The following is a 23,683-nucleotide window of genomic DNA, read 5'->3' as shown; positions in this document are numbered from 1 at the left end:
TCCTATGGGCTTTCTAGGAAGTGACCCCAGATATCAGACTTTTATCGTTGTTGTTTTCCTTTTAAAAAAATTATATGTATTTATTTTTGAGAGAGAGGAAGAGAGAGAGCGTGAGTAGGGGAGGGGCAGAGAGAGAGGGAGACAGAATCCAAAGCAGGCTCCAGGCTCTGAGCTGTCAGCACAGAGCCTGATGTGGGTCTCGAACTCACAAACAGTGAGATCATGACCTGAGCTGAAGTCTGACGCTTAACCGACTGAGCCACCCAGGCACCCCTTATTTTCTTTTTCAATGCTACAATGGTAAGAGTGCCAAGCCTGCCCTCATTTTGGTATATACTTTGTAATTAACAGCTATTTTCATCTGTCATGAACAGATGAATGTAAGAAATTCTGTATATTCCTATTCCTTTGGAAAAAATCTTTCACAAAGAACTATTTGATTATGTCAGTTGGGCAAAAAACTTCAAATATTTGGATTTTTTGGGATTTCTTTGTTTGTAAATCTTATTGTTGGAGGCTTCTCTTCATAAGACATACAATGATTCACTGACGCAGGCAGATCTACATTTATTTAGATTTCTTAGGCCATAATAACTTGAGCATCCTACATTTCCACCTGGATTGATTACCAGTTACATGTCCACTGACTTTTTGAGGAAGAAGCAAAAATACAAGCAATGAGTTATTTTCCTCTTTATTCTTAGTCGTTAAATTCAACCTAAGGTCAGTGCTTCCATTTACACACTAGAAGCAAAGCCAATCTAATACATCATTTTGATAAATTTTATTTTTTGACAGATCTATTTTCTGTTCATCCTTGAGGGAAAGAGATACCTCACTTTTATTTTGTCGTGATTTCTATGAATTGAGAAAAGTAGTGCTGAATTTATAGAATTGGGGACATTTAAACTGATCTAGAACCATTAATTCTTTGGTGGTAACTTTGTAAATTTCATAAAGACACATAACTCTTAGCTCTCTGCTTCACAATCAAAGAATCCGAAGTCACCAACCATTACATGTCAGGTGTAACCAGTATAGGATATTCTAGCTACAAATATATGAAACTGACTTGGATGTAGGTCAAAAGAACGTTTTAGAATCTCCCTTGCTAAGTATGATAAATGATTACATTAGTATTTCTCTTCAGATGTTATTTTTAACTCATTTGAAACTATTTGCAGATAGAAATAGAACTATTTTGAATGCTGATCTCAATATGAAATATATAGGATTCACAGAATACACAAAATTTTTGATGATATAACATTCAACAATCAGGGTGCTATGAATTTAACATTAAAAGTTAATTATGTAGTAAAAAATAGAGTTGTTATAGCTAGAAAAAAATATTTTCAGAGGCAGCAGATACCCTTGGTGGAAATGGACAGTCCTACATGGAAAGAAAATCCAGGAAGTATGCAAAGTAGACACCAGGATACTCGGCATATATAATTTAATCAGAGATCACACAATATGACATAAAAACAGCAGTTGACTAGAATAATTATAATTTGCAACACGTGAAAACAGTTTAGAAAATGGATTAAGGTCATACTCTCTGACAGTAGGCTTGTTGAAAATACAGATGTAGAATCAGACAGATTTATGTTTCATCTGGTGCTACTCTTCCTTGTCATCAAATTAACTTGAACCAATAGCTTGGTATGGATTCAAGCAGTAGATGTGTTGTTGATTAATTAACTAAGTCTTGTCTAGTGAGACTGTTAACCTCATAGAGCCACAAATAACTAACTATTGATTGATATTTTGGTATTTTAGATGCAAAAGCACATTCCTCCTAATAATTGGAAATACAGCTTAAGACTATCTTGTGGGACAGACCTATGATTGTCTGAAGCGGTAACTTGTTAGGTATAATTCTCCTATTCAGTGACAAATGTGCATTTACACATCAGAGACTAGAATTTTAGAGATTAATCCTAGTGGAATTTTTAGGGAAATCATGTCCAACTATATTTGTGAAAGCAAGAATGTGTTCGGTTATTTTTTGTTCCCAGTTGGGTGTATTGGCTGGCCTGAGCCTAAGACGTTCTTTTCCAATCATGTAGTTACAAAAACTGTACATTACAAACAGTGTAGAAACAAGCCGAAAAGAAAGTGCCACACATCCTGGGTAATTAGCTATATGCAGTTAAATTTACAGATACAAAAGAAAATACAGCCTACTCCCTTATAGTGCACAGTTATTTTTTAGATACAATGTATCGCTAGTAAGTGGTCATGGTCACTAACTCTAGTTGTCTCCAGCACAGAGAATGAGAGCAAGATCCGTTCGGTACAGCTTTCCTCCATCTGATAAAGCCATTATGCTCTTCTTGTATGTTGGAATATTATTAATATCCAGGTCCTGTATAGAACATAGATGGCATTGTTATCCAGTTAAATATGGAAGTTAATTAACCACTGTCAAGTGATAAAACATAGGATGAAAACTGCTTGCTACATCAATCCATTAAGAGCTGGATTGAAATCTTACACTAAAGTGAATAATCACAAGGTTGTTTTAAAATATATTTATCACAGTTACACTGATTTAGACCAGTGCCAAATCAGGTTAAGAATTGAATTCTACTGCTGCTGCTGTATAAATCTTTATTTTATTTTTTTTTTTTTTACTTTTATTTTTTTTTTTATTTTTTTTTTTTATATGAAGTTTATTGACAAATTGGTTTCCATAAATCTTTAAAGTAGACTTCCAAAAATGGATGTGTGGTGGATGGATCCTTATAGTCTGCCTAAAAAGTAAGTGGCATGGTAACAAAATTACCTGTTTATTCTTCTCACACAGATCCTTCAGTAGAGCATCCAGTTCATTTTCATCTATGTACCCATTGCCGTCCTGAGGGAGCAGAAAAAAACCAGTATGCAACCAACTGAACAATAACGGGGGATGTAATAAACAGAAACAATCGAAATCCTCAGAAATCTCGCTGGCAGATATTCCAATGTCTTCATGTCCGACCCTCAAGATGCTTAATTGCTCCCGAGGTCCAAAATACATGTGAATTGCCTCTCATTCAACACCTTACATTTATAAAACGCTTTGAACTTTTCAAAGCACTTTCAGATTTAATATTTCATCTTATGTTAACAATATCACCTCCTGTTGAAGTAATTAAGTGGTCATAAATACGTTCATGTGAATGAGGACCCTGAGGCCTGGGGAGGCTATGTGACTAGCCTGATGTCACAGCAGGTAGTGGCAGAGCTATGCTAGAGCCCAAGAGGTCAGATTTGGTCCAGAAGTAGGAAATTAGAAGAAAATAAAGGACGTCAACTATTGACATTACTAACAAACTTTCCTCACGTGCATGATGTTACCATCTATCACATGGTGGGGAGGATTTTGCTGGATGTTTTCAACTAACTTACTTCTCATTCCACCCTGTAAAGTGGGTATTATTATCTCCTGTTTACAAATGAGGAAACTGAGGTTCAGAGGAGTTTGGTGTCTTATTTAAAGCCGCAAAATAAATTACAGCATGGGATTGGAATCAAGATTCGTCTGATTGGGACATACCATAATACATTTCCTGTGACAAGAATGAATTGGATGAGTAATTTTAATAGCTCCTGTTACTTTTAATATGGACCTTTAGTTTGAGAGATTTTTTTTTCACTGAAGTGAGCATTTTCCAAACTCTCCTAAACAATCAAATTATAGATAAAAATGAACTTTTACCTGATCATATAACTCAAAAGCTTTATTGAACTCTTTCCCACACATTTTGACTCCCTGGGTGATAGAGAAGAGAGAAAAGGTTAAAATGCTACTATTGTATTTCATTGTGTTTCCCTTGGCAAATCTCCCACAGTCTAACTTTCCAAGGAAAATAATATTTACAGTAGGGAAAAGAGAAATACCTGAAATTTCAGAAGAAAATTCTCCTGTACTGGTAGTAACCTTTTGAGAGAGAAATATTAATAGATGAGATTTTCCGGACAAGGATCAACTTATCATAATATCCATGTATTTCCTAAACTCACCTGGCCATCTCAGTTAATTCCAGCTTCCCATCATTATTCGAATCAAATAATTTCAGCTGAAAGACAGAATATTATTGTGGTAGCCATTGAAGAATGATTTATTGCAGGAAGGAGAAGAAAATTAAAAGTAAAGCACTGTGAGTTATCAATTACTTATACAGGCAGCAAAATTCTAGAAATTAGCTTTTATTAAGCTTTGAGTGTAAATTTTTAGTTCTGTAAGTTGGGTCAATTGCCAGAGTATCTCAGGACAATGTAGAATAGTCAAACAGAGCAATCGTGATCTTAGCTAGATTCTAGAATACCATCATTTATTTTTCTTGCAAGTATGTGTATGTATTAAGATGTGAGAGAGAATGTGTCTGGCAATATATAGCACACCCTCGAACTCTCCAAAGAATGATATGAGAATAAATATTTGTTTCCTTCTTTTAGAGCATAAGCTTACAGGCAGAAGCAATAGACTTCTATTGAAGAAGAATGAATACATTCTTAGAGAATAGAGTTTTTGCATCATTCTCAATTGTTTTATTTGCCCTCGGATACTAGCTACCTCCTCATTGCACTTACATGTACATCATACACCAAGACACGTCCAGATATATAAATACACTCCTACCCTTATTCAGGAAACATTCATGTTTTTAGAAAGTAGCAACTACTGCTGTACTATATTACATGGAAGGATTATAGACGAAATGTGTTAAAATATATAAAGTTTGCACATTACACATGTGAAAAAGCAACACTATTTTGTTTTTAAAGAAAGGAATGTTATCAGGGTCATAATGGATATAGGTTTAGTGAAGTCTCTTTAGGGAGAAAAAGAAGAGTCTATGGTTTCAGATGTTCTAACATGCCTTGTAGGAGGCAGATTTTTTTTCAGGGTCTGATACTGACACATTTTACACTCTATTGACCATGAGTCCTAATATTGTCAAACTGTCTACCAAGACATTGGACTTGATCACACAATTTAGTGTCCATAGGGGAATATTTCTCAACATATATATTTAAATTTTAATTAGTTCTTGATTAATTTGCCTCTCAGATTTGAACTGGTTTATGACATTGAATCAGATACGCCAGGCCAATCCAACAGGGGGGAAAGTCCCATCTGAGTGGTTTTTAAAAGACTGCTTCAAATTTCCACCTGGAAGGAGTCTTTACTTTAAATAGACATCCCATAAGACTGGCACAAAACAGAAAACTGATAAATGTAGGTTATTGTCCATTTCCAGAAGTTATTCAGATCTGTCCACTGTGACACATTTGTATGCTAATGCTATGACAAGTAGATAGAAAAGGATACTTCCTTGCAATGAAAATTTTTAATCGTTTTGAAATTAAAGATTAGTCTCACTCCATAATCTCACTGTATAGTGAATAAGACAACAGTAAAGTTCTAGTGTTTTCCTTTTCCCTACATCAAAGTAGGTGGATGGGCTGAAAGTAAGCCTCCGTTACATCAAATGTAATCAAAAGTCTAACCCCTTTATCAACCTAATATAACATAATTTTTATAATATACACTTATATTTTATGGGTTTTTATTTTAAACCTGTAAGAATTTACTGTACGTTTACAGTACTTAAAGCACATATATGTACTGATATGGATAATTTAAAATGTTGCCTGAATTTCAAAAACTAATTAAAATGTTTCCAAAATAGTGGTCCATAGTTTAATCAGTTTGGCAAGAATTTTCTTCATAGTCTTAATTCTGTGAGTCAAAATGAAGAAACTACCCATTTGAAATTAATGACCTTCATGGGCTGGATTATTCTACCTAGAACTTCATAAATGTGTTCATTCCTAAATCATTAAGGGCTTATGTGTAAAGCAAGTTTCTTGGCTCTATTATCAATATTCTATAAGAGGTCTTGGTTATACTATTTATCATAGCATCAGGCTCAGGGTACATTTGGAATGCCTCACTCAAAGTTTGGTGATATAGTTACACTGGCTTTGTAAGAAAAATGATGTTTTATAGATAAAAATTACCCAGTTGCGCAAGAAAAGAAATACTCGTGTTGATTACTTATGTTAAAGCCAATGATAACAGCTCTCACTCAGCCTCACAAGGTGTAAACATCCTGAAGTATTTCACTTTTCAAGTGAAATGATACCTGTGTGCAAGTGATGCCCATACCATGGTTTATTTCATGTATCCTCCATAGCCTTGGGAATTAACAAGAACATAGTAATATTTCACAGGCCCTGGGCTACAGTCTCTCCAAGATCAGTCTTACCATCAGGTCTGTATACTCAGCTAGTTTTGTATCATCAACAGTCTTGTTTGCTTTTTCCAGCAGGTCCTTTAGAAAGTTCTGTTAAGACAAAGAACGCTCAGATAAATGTCATCAGTAACCTACAGTCTGCTTTCATTTCAGGCCGCCCTGAAACGGAACATCCCAAGAATGCAAAGAAGGCCTCTTTTTGAGGGTAGAACTGGGCGAGGAGAAGACCTTAGAAGGGACATTATTCTACACGGTTCACGTGGCATTCCAGTGATGCCGCTGCCTTTGACAGGTATATCTGCCTTACGTGTTATAGTCTGTGTTGCACTGCTTTTGTAACTTCAGTTAAATGAGTATCTGGGTTGTGCACTGTGTAGGAATCTGAGTACAAGCTTGTACACCAACCAGCCCAATGGATGCATTTCTACATAATGTTATCTTCACAAAGGCGCGTATGACTTTTCTAAGAAACACAAGGGCCCCTCTCTATGCCTTTGTAATGTGAGTGAAAATTCTTAGTGAGCCAGATGGAGAACTACCTCTAATTTCTAGTGGATTTTCTTCCCTTGCAAGCTGTATTTTCACATCAGCTTTTGACCACTAGGAAGCTTGTTCACTGAAGGGCCAGTCAGTTAACTTTTAGGCTTGATGCTGTCCCAAGCACCTTGGAGAGAATGCTTCAGCTGGCTGTTCAGACTAAGACAGCTGGCCACAGATGATATTATCTAATCCTTGAAGGATATATGAATCATATTAAAATAGAGATTATTGTGGGAAGGATGAAAAAAGATGATTATTAATTTGACAGTTGGAGTTTAGGAGTGAGTTTACTTAAAAAAAAAAAGAAAAAGCTTTATGAAAGCCACATAAAAGTGTTAGCACTCAGGCATATGATAATCATTTTGTCTAGTGCTGTTCATTTGCAACTTCTTTATTATTTTCAGAAAATGAATTAAAGCAGTTATGGAAAACTGAGCAAATACTATGCTTGGATATTATTGAAGGATTGGGTATCTTTGGTTCTGTAGTGGTTTTTCTGTTTCCCAAATGTACCAGTTCTGCTGGGCTGATTTAACTTCATTCTTTCTGAGAAAGGAGACCTTTTTCTTTGTTTGATTAAATTTATTTTCATTTCAAGCATTGCACTTCAAAGCCAAAGTGAAGCATGGAAAATTCAAAGTTATCTATTGGGGGTGAATTTTATTTTTGAGCCTTATGAGCCTTTTGTCAGAGATTAATTGGGTTAAAAAGCCTCATCAGAGACTAAAATGGTGGTCACAAAAATAGCCTGGGAGAAACCTCGGGACGCTGAGATTCAAAGTCGTGTCTGAGAGCAAGTGATGTTTTACTCTATTATGGATCTTAAAATTAGCTTTCTTGAAGGATCCATTAAAAAAGAATGCCAACTTATCTTTAAAATTCCCCAGAGAGGAGGACTTCTATTTAGAATCTCTTTCTGAGAATAAAATGTAGAACAAAGAAGGTCAGTATTGGAAATGAGCTAAGGTTTTCATTATGAACTTAAAAACGATTATTTTTTTGGTCCTGTAGAATAAAAACACAAGTTTAACTGTCACCTTGTGAGCTCTAGGTTGTTGTGTTGGAAGTTTGTGTAAAAGACCTTGTTTTCACATTTAAAATGTTTATATTTCCAAGAAGCTGCTGTTGAGTGTGTTTTAGCAATTTTACAGTGGTACACACATCCTAGTTCCATCTCTAAAACTGTATGTGAATGGGGCCTCTGGGTGGCTCAGTCAGTTAAGCGTCTCTTGGTTTTGACTCAGGTCATGGTCTCACGGTTTGTGAGTTCGAGCCCCATGTCGGGCTCTGTGCTGTCCTTGTGGAATCTGCTTGGAATTCTCTCTCTCTGCCCCTCCTCCCATCTCAGAATAAACAAAAATAAAAAACTTAAAAAAAAAGAACTGTATGTGACTTAAACCGTGTTAAACCATGATGAGGAAATGGTATTTGATATTCCTGTCTCCACACAGGACGACAGGAGAGGTAGCTCTTGATGCCTGAAGCTTGGAAGTATGTGGTGTTGTGGGGGAAAAAAACCATCATTAACATTGTCAGATCGTCTAGATTCTTTTCATAAGCAGCTAGGTAACTTTGAAAAATTATCCAATCTCTGTAAATTTCACCTTCTCTGCGTGGTGGGAATGATAATACCTGCCTTGCAAGTTTTCTGTGAGGATTAAGTGTCAAAATTCATTTCAAGTGCCTAGTACTCTACCAGCCACATAGTACTGAGCACCACATAGGTGCTCAGTAAGTATCAATTTGCCTCCCTTTTAGTTATTCTATTTCCTGCAGATAGACAAAATAGGGTCTTCTGGACTGAGAAGTCTTGGAGACGATTTGAGGAAATGAGAGAAAGATGTTGCCATACTTCTGAAAGACTAGTAAATTACTGAGTTCGTGAATAAGGTGTTTTATTGTGCCTCGTGAATGTCACAAAATCTTTCATGCACAGAATTTTACTTGAGCTTCACGATAAATCTGAGAGGAAGGTGTTATTACCCCCATTTGAAAGATGAAAAATCAGACAGAATAACTTGATTTCTAGACCACTTTGCCTTCTCCTTTGTATCTTCTTCCTCCCCCACCAGCTCCTCTGTATGTTTGGGAGAGGTAAGTTCCTAAATTCACTTTCAAAGTTGCAACTTTTCAGAGGTGGGATCATGCGAGGACTCTGTCGTTCTTGTTGAGAGGCAGAAGGTGGTATGGAATGTCGAGGGAACTTGGAGGCAGAGGAGTCTGGGTTTGAACACTGCAGCCCCGTGTCTTCATTCAGTGTCGCCTTAGCGCATCACTAAACTTCTCTTTATCTCTTTCCTCAGGAGCGTAGTACTAACTTCAGAACTCAGGTGGAGATTAGGTAAAAGAATGTGCAATACTTGTTTCTCTTTCTCTTGAGAGAGAAATCTCTTTATATTAGTTGTTTAATTCGTAAAATAAAATGGCAAATTTCAGTGAAAAGGAGTGTCTTCTTTGGCTTAGTATCCTGTTATATCTGTCTATCTAGTATAACAATTTGTTTGCACCACAGAAAGTGCTAATTTCTTTTGCATTGCCGAATAGAACTGAAGACATACTTGAAGTCTCTTGTTTCATCTGGTACTTCATTAACAATGTGGAAGAGTGGGGGAAAGTGTGCCGTTGCTCAACAGTTAGTTGCTTTCGTGGGAGGCTTTTTAAAATGCTACAGAGTTCATAACTGTATTTAAAAGGAAAAAGAAAGCCTAGCACACGTATTTATTTGCTTACCTTAAGCTCCTCCGTTTCTATGAAGCCACTGTGATCAGTATCATACTTTCTCCATGTCTGTAAGTAATTTGGGATAAGGAAAACCAAACACATTAAAAAAAAAAAAAGCCACCATTTTCCTGCATTAAGTACCTTTCTGAAGACCTCCCTCATTGACAGGGCTCTGTTTTACCTTCATGAATTCCTCACAGGACTTCAGCTGCTGGCATCGGAAGAGCAGCAGGAAGTTCTCTTCTGTCGGTAACACGTGAGCCAACTGAAAAAGTTGTGAAAAGTTGTTGTAAAGAAAGCAAGCCTCTGTCATTACTTCCTGCTTAGTTCTTTTTGAACATATTTATTTGAAGCAGTTTTATTGCTTAGAAAGCCGGGAGAGGAAAAACGTTAGGAATGACCTTCCCTTGCTGATACTTTGTTCCTACACAGAGCCGGTGTCTTTTCCAATGCTTGGGTGGCCTTGCCTGGCTGGCTGGCTGGCTGGTCCACGTGCGCCCAGAAAGCTCAGATAGGACTGGTTGGACCACTCCTCATCTGAGCAGATTCATCCCGGCCTTCACCTCTTCTGTGCCACAGAGCAGTCTTGTTCCTCTCAGGGCGCATATAATGTGGGGTATATACATGTCAATGTGGGGACGTACATGTCATGTAGAAGGAAAGAAACTATGAGAAATGTGAGTGTAGTGGAAAGGAAGAAAGGGAAGCAATGAATTCCCGGGTCTGAGGAGAAAGCCTAGAGATGCGAGGAAGATACACTAAAGATACTTGTAAGGCAGTGGAAAGAGAGGTGGGAAGACAACTCAAGATGAACGGTGGAACTAAACAGAAAGAGGGAAAATCTGTTCTTAAACTGTTGGTTTCATCCAAGAGGGTGCCCACTGTTGGAATCCAGGGCCCGGGTTTATGATCTCCATTTCAACACTATGACCTGTCTCCTTAGATCTCATTTCATAACTTCAGTTCTCTTGCTCCCCTCCTTTTTTTTTTGGAAGATAAAAGGGCTCCAGATCCCATTTTAAGATGAATGTAATCTATCTATTGCATGCAGGGAGGGTGGGAGCTGTATTGATGGCCTCACTGCAGGCATGGGTTCTATTCTTGGCTCAGCTGCTAATTAGCTGTGGTCCCCAGCAACTCCCTCAGCCACCTCTGGAACTTAGTACTCTCATCACTACAATAAGGAATTGAAGTAGAAACCAACATCTCTTAAATGTACTGGGTTCAAAAGGACTTTGAGAATCTTGTAGAATCACTACATCTTCACCATTAAAGAATGAACCTACACAAACTATATTTCATCTGATTTCCAGAAGTTGATGATTCACTTGAAATTCAGGCATGGACGCTCATCCCTGGATTTTAGCCCAAGAACCTGTGGTATGGATCAACTTAAGTTCAGTATAAGCTCCAAAATTTCTACTAAATTATAGGAAAGACTAGCTCCCCACCCCCTCCTTTAAAAAGTTTCATCCACTGAGGGGTATTAAAAAATAAAATTTAATAGAAAACATATCATTCCAACTTATATGCAAGTAACCTCTGCTTTTTTATGCCCATATAATATGTCCTTTCACTTGTTTTTGGGTCTTTAAAATGATACCTCAAACCAGATCCATTCAGTTTGTAGACACTACATATGGAAGTGAAACTAAGAACAGACCCAAATATCTTACTAGAATATTAATATGACTCCGTCAGAAAACATTTCTTATTTTGAAACAAAGGTCACTAGTATAGTTGCATATTAACATAAACATTCATTTAGGGAATAGGAAATAGCAAATAGCAATTCTTCTATTTATTGGTATGTAACTTGTCAGATACCACTTTGTAGGTTGTCGGACCATCCATTTCAGGAGGGCAGAGGCCACTCTTCGTCTTCATCTGCTGAATGCCCAGTGTGTGCTCAGCCATGCTTTATGCCTGACATAAATGCTTGTGGACTGGTTGATCATTTCACTTCATTAAAAATGCCTACTTAACATGACTTATAGTATTCGTTTTTACTGTCTCCATTGTAATTTTCTATATTGCTTGTATTTTAATAACTCAGTATTTTGAACACAAAATAATTTTTCTGAAAAAGTTACACTTATTAAAATCCTCCAAATTCATGAAAACAGAAAAAAATAAAAGAGTGAACTAGCAAGCGATTACAAAATGTAAAATAAGGGAGAATTTTAACCATCTTTGTTTTGAAAATTAAAGTTCATATAACTTGCATTAAGTTTAGACGTCTCTAGAATGTCAAATATAGAGATGGTAAAAATTGTTCTCCATATCTAGTATAAATGTATGTTTCTTTTGCCATGACATTTTGGTCCTACTTGGTTTCATTATTTAAAAAAATATAGATTGAAACTACGTATGACATATTCAATCTATTAGTTTGAACTATTAATGTTAAACTGAATATAGAGCCATCCCATTTTATAGACATTAAAAAGGAGTCTTAAACATGTAAATGATTATAATAAGACATTACTATAAGCTAGCCATTAAAAGAGACACAATGAGGTGAGCCTGGGTAGCTCGATCAGTTAAGAGTCCGACTTCGGCTCAGGTCATGATCTTAAGGTGCATGGTTTGAACCCTACATCAAGCTCTGTGCTGACAGCTCAGAGCCTGGAGTCTGTTTTGATTCTGTGTCTTCCTCTTTCTCTGTCCCTCCCCCACTTGTTCTCTCTCTCTCTCTCTCTCTCTCTTTCTCTCTCTCTCTCAAAAATAAACATTAAAAAAGTTATAAAACAGATTGACACCGGAATAAATGTGAATAGGATGTAGGTATAGTGAACACAAAGAAATCATCTTTTTTTAAAGGTGTGTTTCACAATGTAATGGTCCTGCTATTGATGTTTCCATCAACACACTGTGCATCAATGTTCAAATTTCAGAGCTGGGTGCAGTAGCTCTCCAAGTCTGGTGTCTAAGAGCGTATCTGCAAAGCGTGAGAGGTCTTTTATTGAAGGTGTCAAGTAAGGCTGCTTTATTCTCAGATTTGCTAAGTCTTTGCGGTCTGTGCAAGTATTCGGTACCGCCTGTTCCAAGGTTTTTGCTAATTTCTTAATTCTTGGGCTACCTGCCTGCTTTTTTATGAACTCTCAAAACTCTGTTATGGGTTGGAAAAGAGAGCAAAGAATAATTGCAGGGGAACGAATAGAAGGCAGACAGTTGTGACCAGAAACCCTCAGAGCTTCAGTTGTGAGAACTGGTTACTTGTCACTGAGAGTTGGGAAGGAAAAGTGTGTTTGCCTGTCTCTCCTAGATATAAATGCAGACTATATATGAGGATAGTGTCCGTGTCTTATTTACTGTTTCTCTGCCTAGAACCTGCAAACATTTCAGTAAATATCTTAGTAAACCTATGAGTGAAGGCAATTGACTATGGTCTACTGTCAGCAAAGGCTGTATATAAATAGAGATTTCCTTTAGAGATAATTCAAACAACTTATTACTGAATTATGGATAGAGATTGGGATGGATATTGTGGTATTCCACCCAGAGCTCCCTTTAGGTCCTGACAGTGTTACTTTGAGAGAGCCTTTGGGGGTGACTTTGGGAGATTATCTAGGCTGAAGAGAACTGCCTTCCCAAGGAGACAGTGTCCCAAGAGTGATCCACGTGGAGATAAAAAACAAAACAAGGGGCGCCTGGGTGGCGCAGTCGGTTAAGCGTCCGACTTCAGCCAGGTCACGATCTCGCGGTCCGTGAGTTCGAGCCCCGCGTCAGGCTCTGGGCTGATGGCTCAGAGCCTGGAGCCTGTTTCCGATTCTGTGTCTCCCTCTCTCTCTGCCCCTCCCCCGTTCATGCTCTGTCTCTCTCTGTCCCAAAAATAAATAAAAAACGTTGAAAAAAAATTTAAAAAACAACAACAAAAAAAAAACAAAACGAAAACCACAGCCCTGTCACACAACTTGGGACTGGCCATCCCAGCTTTAGAGCCCACTGTAGCATCAGCTAAAGCCTCCGTTGAGACTGTATCACAGCCCCTAGTTTCTCTCTGCCCAGTCCTGTTCTTTTCATTTCCTTTCAATAGGTATTGGTCCCAAGAGCATTTCTGAATAAACTTCCTTAAACTGCTAATTTTCAACTTAGATCTGCTTCCCAGAGAACTGAACATGTCACAGGGTTGGTTTTTTTTTTTTTTTACATCTTTCTTTTATTCCTAGGTATTATGTAGAACTCCTGCCTTACATTTTGAAGTAGGTTGAAAGTCCTTGCTATAGCTCATGTAGCTGTGATTCAGAACCTATTAGGCACTGCACTGGATGCTGGGGATTCATAGTCACTGCTGGTAAGAACCTTATAGGGAGGCAGATAATTTCAAACATTTTCCCTACAATTTCAGAAAAGTAGATATAGTGATAAAGGTAAGTATTAGGTGCAAGGAGAGCACATACGAAGGGCAAGTTTTACTAGAAACCTAATGCCTGAGCTAAATAAGTCAAAGCACATATGAGGCATAATTCTTAACTCTTGAAGACATTCATGGTACATGTTAACCTCCTTCAGCACATATTAACAAAGCATTCACTTCTTTCATTTGGGAACCAGAGAAGTATTTTTCCTAGGCAATTAAGTGACTCCAGGAAATTTGGAAGGCAAATAATCTCATATAAATTTAAGACAAGTTGAGTTTAACAATTAGAATATGAAAAATTATATAAGAAGTGGGAAAAAGGGTTGGCATTCAGAAGAATGGTGTAGATTTTTAGTTTTTTTTTAAAAATATATTCTAGCAAATATATTTATTGAGCTTTTACAGTGTGCCAGGGTTGATCCATTTGTTTGACATGCTTTATCAAATTTGATGTTGGTCCTCCTATACCATCCCTGTTTACAGACAAGGAAACAGAGGCAGAATGGATAAATGAACTGCTATCAGACAGTTTATAGTTTGAGCCAGGTTTGAAATCAGATAGTCTGACTTTCTTCACTTTTAGGTCCTCGTCTGTAACCTTCATCACCCTCCATTAAAATCTTCAATCAAAATCGTTTTCCTAATCATTTAAAAACACGTAGCCAGAGGGAAGTTTTTAATCTGATTTCATTGTCCATCATTTCCCCAAATTCTGAGGTGGAAAAGTAGTCTGCCATGAAAAATTACATTCACTAGAGCTCAACTCATATGCTCAAATCCCACTGTGGAAGAAAAGAGGGAAAGTCTACAGAAGTGTCTGCTTCCCTCGGAGGGTTGTTACAGTTTTAGGATTAAAATAGCTTTTAGATCTATTTTTTTCAGTGGATGTACTGACCTGGACAAATAGATAGAATAAAACTGGAGAGGATGGTATATTCTCACATGTTGCCCAAGGGATCAGGTGAAAAGCTTACATATTTGATATCTATCTAAGGGAAATATCTATGCTTACTAGAAATTTCTTCTCTGGTGCTCACGTTATCTGCTGAATCATTCAGCCTTCCTGTTTTAATTATTTTAATCAGCCTTCTCTGACATAGAGCTATTAGTCTGAATAAATTTAGAACAGTTTTTTGACTGTCATGGTATTTGTTAAGTTTTCTCAGAATTTCAGTGCTGCTGTTTTCAGTTCGTATTAGGAATCTCTTTATATTTGTGTGCATTTTAAAATCTATTTAAAGACATGAAATTTAAAAGTCCAGAGGAAAGATATCTATATATTACCCTTCATTTTAAATATTTCTAGATAGCGAAAGTATGTTGTTGGCAAGGTCAGTGCACTTCAGGACAGAACTTTGAAAATTAATCACTATATTTTCTGATCTTTTGAGCAACATATTTCACTTAAAGCCAAATCACTTTAGCCCATTTCCAACAGGAAAGCAGACTACCACATGAATATCATTTGGCTTACCTTGATTAGATTTTGATAAGCCCATGAATACACCTATTAAATATATAGGCAAATCTACTTTCTTTTCCGTTTGAACACCAAAGTTACAGTATCTTGACATGAGTAGGTAGATTATCACATATTTTGGAAAACATGGGGTTTCCCTTTCCCGGCTAGGATTTGTGTGTTTGTGTCCCATATTATATATAGGATTTCTTAGCAAGTGATATACGTCAAGTTGAAAAAAGAAAAGATGAACTCCATTTTATACAACTTCCTAGTGACACTAGAGGGCATGTTATAAATTCAGGCATTCCCTACCCTTCCCATCCCGGTTTTCTACATGTAATCTGCAACTTTCAACTTCTTTTTTCCAATGATTTTCAGAACCTCTCTTTACTCTCTTCACTCCTACTTAACCACCCTAGACCGAATCAACGTGCCTATGAACTCCTGCATTGAGTACTCTTTCTGTTCTCCATTCTATAATTCTCTTCTTTTCAACTAATTACCACTCCACCCCTCTTCTTACACCATGGCTGATAACTCAGATTAATGAAAAGAATTCTGAAATCCGAGTCCAATCTAGGCTTCTCTGCAGGTGTTGTCCTTCCTGCCAGTGGGACCTTGGACACATCATTTAACCTTTCTGGATTTCAGTTTCTTCATCCTTAAAATGAGGATTTTTGGCTAGTTATTCCCAGGAGTCCCATTCAGCAAAAAATTCTGTGTCCTGGAATGTTAAGTGAGACACATAAGAATTTATTAGAAGGTTTTCTCTTATTCTGCTTCAGCTGATCTGAAAGTTTTGTCCAAATCATGTTTCAAGTGCTTTGGTCTGGTAACTTCTCTATACTTTGTGCATCCTGTTCAATTGGGCTAAACATAAAGCCTTGCATAAGAAACCAACCTACTGATGATTGAAACTATTTTCTTTTCATGCAGAAAATTCACAGATCATTTATTAATTAAAAAAAAAAGGCCAACCAGTTTAGAAGAAATTGGCTGGTTTCTGGCTGTTCCCCCATTTATTTCTTATTTTTTCCTTAACATTAGTCAGATTCTATTGAAGTCTCAGGTTCCCCAACTATAAAAATAGACCTTCATATTGTATTTAGGCTTACTTTATTTTGTTGTGAGGATCAAATGAGAGAATGTATTTATTTAGAAATTGTATATTGTCATACTAATGTAAATTTTATTATTGTGACTGCTATAAAAGTTCCTCAATTCTTTATTTCAGCCTTCCTTAACTTTACCCTCTTCTGTTAACTATCTTTTCTCACACATGCAACCTTTACTTTCTACAACAGTTTCTTATCTCAAACTTCTAGAGAAATTTCTTTCCTCATACCTCCAGGACAATGCATCTGCTAGTGACCCCTGGACACTCATTCAAATAGGACTTCAAATTATAATTCTTAAGTGATTGTATCATAAATAGTAAAACCTGGATTCAAAACAGATTCTTTTAGTCCTTTAAAAAGTATAAAATGCATGTGAATTGGATCCATGCTTTTTTATAATACTGTTTAATCTACTATAACTGAAGAAATTAAGTAAAATAAGTAGCTGAGACCATTGGAGTCTTTCAAGGTGAAATATGTTAAATATAAAATGATGGTCCTTCCTCTACTGGAATGATAAAGTGTACCAAACTCTGAGACAGGCACATCTATAATTTCACTGATTTTAGATTTTCCAACTAGTTTTAAATAGATTTGCCTCATATCATTTATGTTCACTTAAATGTTATTTTCTTGTCCTCAATGATTTCATACCTTGATTAGTTGGCCTCTATGTCAATCTGTAAGTCCCAGTACTGTTAATTTATCTATTTATATAGTAATGAGTTACACATAGGCAAAGGGGAATGTGTATACTCCAGGGAAATATTTTAATTACAAAGATAATAATAGTATGTCCTTCCTTAACTCCGTTTGTAGTAGCTGCTTGAAAATAAGTATTTCACATTGACATGAAAGATGTCCTATATGATCAAGTATTTGAAAACCAGGTTAATTCTCTGAATCAAAGGTAAATTATAACTACATGTTGTTGGCAGCCAGAGTACATCACAACCTAATCTATTAAGAATATTATAATAATATTATTATACTTTTGATATGGCATATTTTAAAATATGACCTTATTAATTTTTCTGGACAAAGCTGTCCACTCAATTTCTCTAAGAGGTTGCAGAGATAGAGTAGCTGGGACACCAGAGTTTCAAAAAGTATAAGTAAGTGAAGCAACAGCTCTTGCACAAATCTGAGAATGCGGAAGAATCGAGGCATAATCAAAGTTTTGCTTCCCTGATTCATAAAAAATATTTGTCCCCCACAGAAATAGTCATTGTCAGAAGATAAGATTTGACACCCACAGCTATACTTTTAGAGACTCAAGGGAAATCCTTACCTATAACACATCATAAAACATTCACTAACTTTGTTTACCTCTTGTGTTTTTATTAAGGTCAATTGCCAATCTAGAATAGAATTTCAGGAACCAGCAGCTTTTGCCATCGTCATAGGGATTACAAATATGTCACTTTATATTTTAATAGAAAATTCTACACTATTAAATAAAACTACCATTAAACAATGCACTTGGTGTTTTATCCAAGTGAAACAGGGTAACATAATGGCATAGGTACTCATACAGAAGTCTGGGACCTGGGCTTCTAACTATCGATGCCAGCAAATATGCACATGACCGAAGGCAAATCATTTCACCTCTCCATGTCTTGGTTTCATAATGTATTAAATTTAGGCTCTGGATTAGGCAAACTCTAGGTTCTCTTTCATTTGTGAGCATTTAAACTTTTTTTTTTTAATTTTTAGAGAGAGTATGAGTGGGGAAGGGGGGAAGGGGGAGAGGGAGAGAGAGAATCTCAAGTGGGCTCCATGCTGAGTGTGGCGCTTGATCCCACAACTGTGAGATCATGACCTGAGCCAAAATCAAGAGTCAGACACTTAATCAACTGAGGCACCCAGGTGCCCCACATTTCTGACATTTTTTATTTCATAGTTTTGAACAGAAAAGAACATGTTACTTAGGCAAAATAACCCTCTCCAAATTGGTCTTTCCACATCATGTTTGAGTTGGTTGCAACTACAATAAGCTCACTTATTAAAAGTAGATCCGAAACATGCATAAGTTTCTTACCTCTACAATTCCTATTTTTCCATCCTCTCTCTGCCCGTATTGATCCACAAAGGTTTTCATCTCCGGTGATAACTCCTAAAATTATATAAAAGTAGGTAAGAAATTTATTTAAATAAAATACCAATTATGCTTGTGATGGTGTTAATGATATATGCAAAAAAAAACCACCTGGAATTGAAACCATTTATAATTATGCATACCAATTAACTACTCTCATGAAAATTAAAGACATAGCTGATACACAGTATTTACTGGTTTCAAATGAAAGGGTTACGATGATCACTTCTGATTCAATCACTGAGTTATCTTCTATTACTAGTTTTGAGAATATGCTATACTTTGAAAATATAGTCAGATTTATTCAGTTCATAACTGTTAGTGAATTCAAATATAATGATCACTGTTGATGTACTTTAAACATTGCTTGCTTCAAGAAATGTTCTTTTATATTGCTCCAACTAATTGCCCTATAACATTTCCCTTATTTTAACATGTTTTATCCATGGAAAGTAATAATAGGTATTTTCAGTTTGGACAAGCAAAAAACGTGAATGTTGAAGAGTGACTCACATTGTCACTCTTCAGTGTTTCCAGTGTCTTCTGTGTTTCCAACATAGAAGCGGCATTTATTGATTAAATAAATTGAAAAATTAAATAAAAAAAATAAGTCAGATAAAAAAATGACCAATTTGTACTCTCATTAGAGACAGACAATACTGATGACCTTATTATAAACCATTGGTTATATGTTTTGGATCTTTGCCTCCAAGAATAACTTAGGGAGCATTTTCCAGGGTTTCCTTGTTTCCATTTTTTTCTGAGATGTTTTCTGTCCCATGTATTTTAGTATGAGAACACATGTTTAATAGTGACAAAGTGAATGCTTGGATCTCATTTGAATTATTTTTTTCTAATCTATTGCTTACATAATCTCTTTACATATTGACAGATTAGAGGGCCGTGAACTGTAAACTAGTGATCTGAATATAGAACTAGTATTCAGGAAGTTGCATTTATACCCTTGGGTCTCCAACATAGCCCATTTTAAATAGCCCTGTTGCATTAACTGAAGCCTATTTAAAATAGGTCAGCCTTTACTAATGTCCTATTCTACGTCCTTGGGAAAGTATATTAAAGTCTCAGTTTTTGTTGTAACTAACAAAATGGTGGTATTATCTATCACATGAGTTTGCTTTAGGGATACATAGGTTAATACAGTTTAAGAGTTATATTTAGGCTAAATATTATTACTATTAGTTGTTATAGAATCCTTTTTGAATTAAAGTGAATATCTTTAGTAGAACTGAGGTAGTAAATAGTAATCAAGCAACTTAATTATAATGTAGTCTTTAAAACAAAATTCTTCTATGGATTAATTGTAACTTGCATTTATTAAATTTTATTACAGCAACAACTGTAAGAAAATGAAAGCATTTACCTCTTGGCAACAATGGGACTGTCAGTTATATTTTATGCACATACCTTAAGCAAAAACCAAAGCATTTGATTTTAAATCTTAAAATTGTATAGTACCACTAGTTTATCTAGCAGACTTTTTATTTTAATGTTTATTTATTTTTGAGAGAGAGAGAGACGGGGTGGGGGGGGCTGGAAGGAGAGAGAGAGAGACAGAGCATGAGCAGGGAAGGGGCAGAGAGCCTGATGCAGGGCTCAAACCCACGAACTGTGAGATCATGACCTGAGCTGAAGTTAGACGCTTAACCAATTGAGCCACCCAGGTGCCTCAGCTAGCAGACTTGGCATTTAGTTTGTGAACTTCTTGGGTTGTAACTATGTCAAAAATCTATGTTTTAAACAGTGCAAAATGTAATGATGATGACAATAAAATAAAGCTTTATAAAAATTAATGCAAATTTAAAGACTAAATACTGTGTTTAGTATAAAATGTAGTTTTCCAACATATTTTGGGTTGTTATATTTCATTAATGTTATATTCACTTATAGTTAATATTAGTGAAATTTTTAAAATTTCACATTATTAATCTGAGAAACCAAACAGTGTTTCTATTAATACAATGAAATTTGTTATTCTGTGGCCAGAAATGAAAAGAAACCTGGTTTTTAAGGTTGGTTGTTATGTCCTAAAAAAAGAGAAGAGATATGTAAAGGCTTACTACAATGGGGTCAATAGTATAGTGAAATATTTGTCTAGTACATGAACCTTTCAACCTAGATCTCAATTTAGATTTTTAACTATGCAAAGCCTGTATATATATATATAACCCAGAAAAAATGCAATAATCAAAATATTAAGCAACTTGATATAATCTTGTACCTGTGCTCAAGTCTGTTATGTTTGGATTAATATCTAATATATAGAATTTCTAATATTCTATTAGAGACTGGACAGTAGAAAAAACTTTAAAATCTTTAGAACTCCAGCATGAAGTTATTTATTTACCAAAAAAGTGCAAATATTAAAATGAGAAGAGGAAAAGAAACATCTGAAAAACTATAGTTTCTAAGTATTTGAATTTCTAAATTGAAAATAAATCACAATGTTAAAATCATATCTAGAAAAATTAAAATACAATCATTTAGCTGCTGGGGGCATCTTACAATACTTTAATTCAAAATTTTATGGCTAGTAACATTTTCCAATCAGATATTTTAAACATATATTTTTAAATGAGAGAAGGAATTGTTTTTGCTTTATTAGTCAAAGATATATAGAGCTGTGATAATATTACAGGAATCTATATGTGGTAATATATATAAGGAGGGGAGGGTGTGGAGAGAGTATATAAAACATTTTCTATTTTATTTGATCTCATTCTATTATACTTTCAGGTTCATATAATATTAAATTGGGGTAAAACAATTCCCAGTGTGTTGATTTCGTTCATGCTTTAGCAATTGATAGTTCTGCAATACATTATAATACATTTTAGAGTCCTCTGTTAGTCTTTTGAATATGTTGTATAGAGCTGTGTATCACACAATTTTCAATTTAGATAGGAAAAAAAGGTAATTCTATTAGTTATTTATACATTTATAAGACATGTAAATAAGCATATATATATATATATATATATCTATATATATCAGTGCTTAAGGTGTTGATCTGCTAAAGAATCACATACACCTATGTTTTCCTCTAAAGACATAAAAGATGTATCTAATCTGTAATGTAAAATCTCTTTCTAACCAGTAGTTAAAAGCCAAAGATCATTAACATCTAACTAGCTCAAATCCAACAGTCTTTGGAAATGTAGTCTTACATAAACTCCAGTACATTAGTAAAATTCTTATCCTATTTTCCTCTGCATAATCATTTCCTCTGTATTCTAAAGCTGGGTATATTTTAGTTTTATGCTGACAACATCTTTTCTTAACAGGTAAATTTATGCCCAAAAGTAAGTCATTCATAATTAGTAAGAACTGTCATTTACTTAATTACCTATTGCTTAAATCACAAATATAGCTTGTTTTCAAGACCCCATTAATTGTTTCCCATCAGAATATAACTGCTTTTTAAAAATACATGAAATTCTTAAAATTGTTTTACTTGTTACATCTCTGACTTTTGGGTTTCTCCCTCTCAACACAAATCAATACCTTTCTTGTTAAATTCTTGCTCATTATTAGGTTGCAAGTTGTTCAACTTTGCCCCAGTGAGAAAGGTCAAGACAGAACATTTTCTTATCTGTCCAACCACGTCAACAATAAGTGGCAATAGAAAAAGAGATCCATAATCTGCAGATCTGTTTCCTGACCACCAAGGGGCAGAAATGTGTTTTTACCCCCCACCTCTCACGGAGTTAAGGAGAAGTTAAAAATGACCTAATAGAACTCAATCGAAGAGGTGGTGATCTGCTGAAAGAGCTCATGCACCCACATTTTCCTTTTAAGCATTATTAAGGCACGTACAAGTATAGAATCTATATTTTAAAAGCTCTGATTTCAGATGTAAGGTTGTTGTTGTTGTTGTTTTTCCCTTTAGGGGATTTCTTTTTCTCTCCCTCCAACACCCCCCACCCCCTAAGCCTGATCTCATCTTCCCCCCTACCCAATTGGGAAAGGCGCTTTTTCTCTCCTTTCTCAGTCAATAAATCTACATCCCCCCTGTCTACATTCCCTGGAAACCACTTGATCTCGGTGGCTCATTATGAAAACTCTAGAATATTTATATATCAAAGGTTGAAGGTCTTTTTCCTCCGTTGCAAACTTAAACCTACCAATCCAGCCTTCTTCCGTGCTTGCTGGAGCTCCTGAATCAAGTTCTGCAGCTCCTTTCCTTCCAGATAACCACTTCCTGCAAAGACAAAGAGGCACCCAGGTATCAGACATCTCATTCTGAGTTTCATCCCCTTTCAATTTCCATGACAGCTATTGTCTGGCCACCCGCAAGGCTCTCTCTTGCCTCTACATTGATTAACCCTGAAAGGGCGGCAGCCCTGCCCTCTGAGTGTCAAAGTTAAGACCCACTAAAGGCAAAGAAGGATGGTAAGGATGTTAAGTGTAGCCATGGAAACTTTGGGGTGCAGCGTCCCCCAATCTCTTCTCGCTCTCTCACTTTTCCTCCTCGTCCCCTCCCCCTCCCCCCCATTTTCTACTATTAACGTTCTTGGAGAGGAAAAAAAGTTTAAGGTTTTGGGATAACAGAAAAAAAATATATAAACTTTCAAGTTGATGGTTTGGCAGCCAGCCGGAAAGACAAGATTAGGGAGGTGGGAAAAGAAGTAAAGAAACGAGGGATAATAGGATCAGGAGGCTTAGGGGAGGGGGAAAGGTGGAAAAGGGCAGGAACAAGGGGTCTTCAAACAGTTAAAAAGAGAAGATAATCACCATCTGCGTCGAAATGAAGCCAGATCTCGAAAAACTGTGAGGCTGTGATCAGGGATGATTGCAGGTGGGATTCTGCCATTGTACAGCCGAGTATGTGTCTGCGTGTATGCGTGTGTGTGTGTGTGCGTGTGTGCGTGTGAGTGTGTGTGTGTGTGTCCGTGCGAGTATGGGGTAAGCAAGAACCTCAGTGTGTGTGTGTGTGTGTGTGAAAGAGATCTGGGCTGCGGAGGAAGACGGGGGCAGGCGCTGCCGGGAGCTGTCCTCGGTGCTGCTCGGCTCAGGCGTTCCTCCGGAGTTCTCTCTCAACACCCCGCACCCAGTTCTGAGTATTTATCCTGACGGCCCGAGCTGGGCCACGCCTTCTCCTGCCTCCCATTC

At 36.3% G+C, this 23,683-nt stretch overlaps 1 protein-coding gene across 2 annotated transcripts; it reads right to left on the bottom strand.

The window, feature by feature from the left end:
* Positions 1-2,257: 2,257 nt before the first annotated feature.
* On the bottom strand, positions 2,258-23,384 carry CALB1 (calbindin 1). Of its 2 annotated transcripts, XM_047089026.1 has the most exons (11): positions 23,306-23,384; positions 22,696-22,772; positions 18,497-18,571; positions 9,694-9,777; positions 9,522-9,578; positions 6,264-6,341; positions 4,012-4,067; positions 3,889-3,928; positions 3,707-3,760; positions 2,792-2,863; positions 2,258-2,371 (listed from the first exon to the last, which is right to left on the bottom strand). In XM_047089026.1, the coding sequence occupies exons 1-11, from the start codon at positions 23,382-23,384 to the stop codon at positions 2,258-2,260; spliced, it is 786 nt and encodes a 261-aa protein (XP_046944982.1). The 2 variants fall into 2 exon arrangements, with proteins under 2 accessions (XP_046944982.1, XP_046944983.1); XM_047089027.1 differs by lacking the exon at positions 18,497-18,571.
* Positions 23,385-23,683: the final 299 nt, after the last annotated feature.

The sequence above is a fragment of the Lynx rufus genome, unplaced genomic scaffold, assembly GCF_022079265.1.
Source record: "Lynx rufus isolate CCGP_SWC_20201006 ecotype Redwood Valley unplaced genomic scaffold, mLynRuf1.p SCAF_26, whole genome shotgun sequence".
Taxonomy (NCBI): Eukaryota; Metazoa; Chordata; class Mammalia; order Carnivora; family Felidae; genus Lynx; species Lynx rufus.
This window is presented reverse-complemented; position numbering and strand designations above follow the sequence as displayed.

Bases quoted from the DNA above. Each gene is read 5' to 3' on its own strand.
- CALB1 (XM_047089026.1), bottom strand. From the start codon at position 23,384: ATGGCAGAATCCCACCTGCAATCATCCCTGATCACAGCCTCACAGTTT. The intron at 4,068-6,263 runs GTAAGACTGATC...TCTGTCTTTCAG, and splicing joins CTGAGTATACAGACCTGATG to CTGAAATTATTTGATTCGAA. The intron at 2,864-3,706 runs GTAAAAGTTCAT...CTGCTCCCTCAG, and splicing joins CTTTTGAGTTATATGATCAG to GACGGCAATGGGTACATAGA.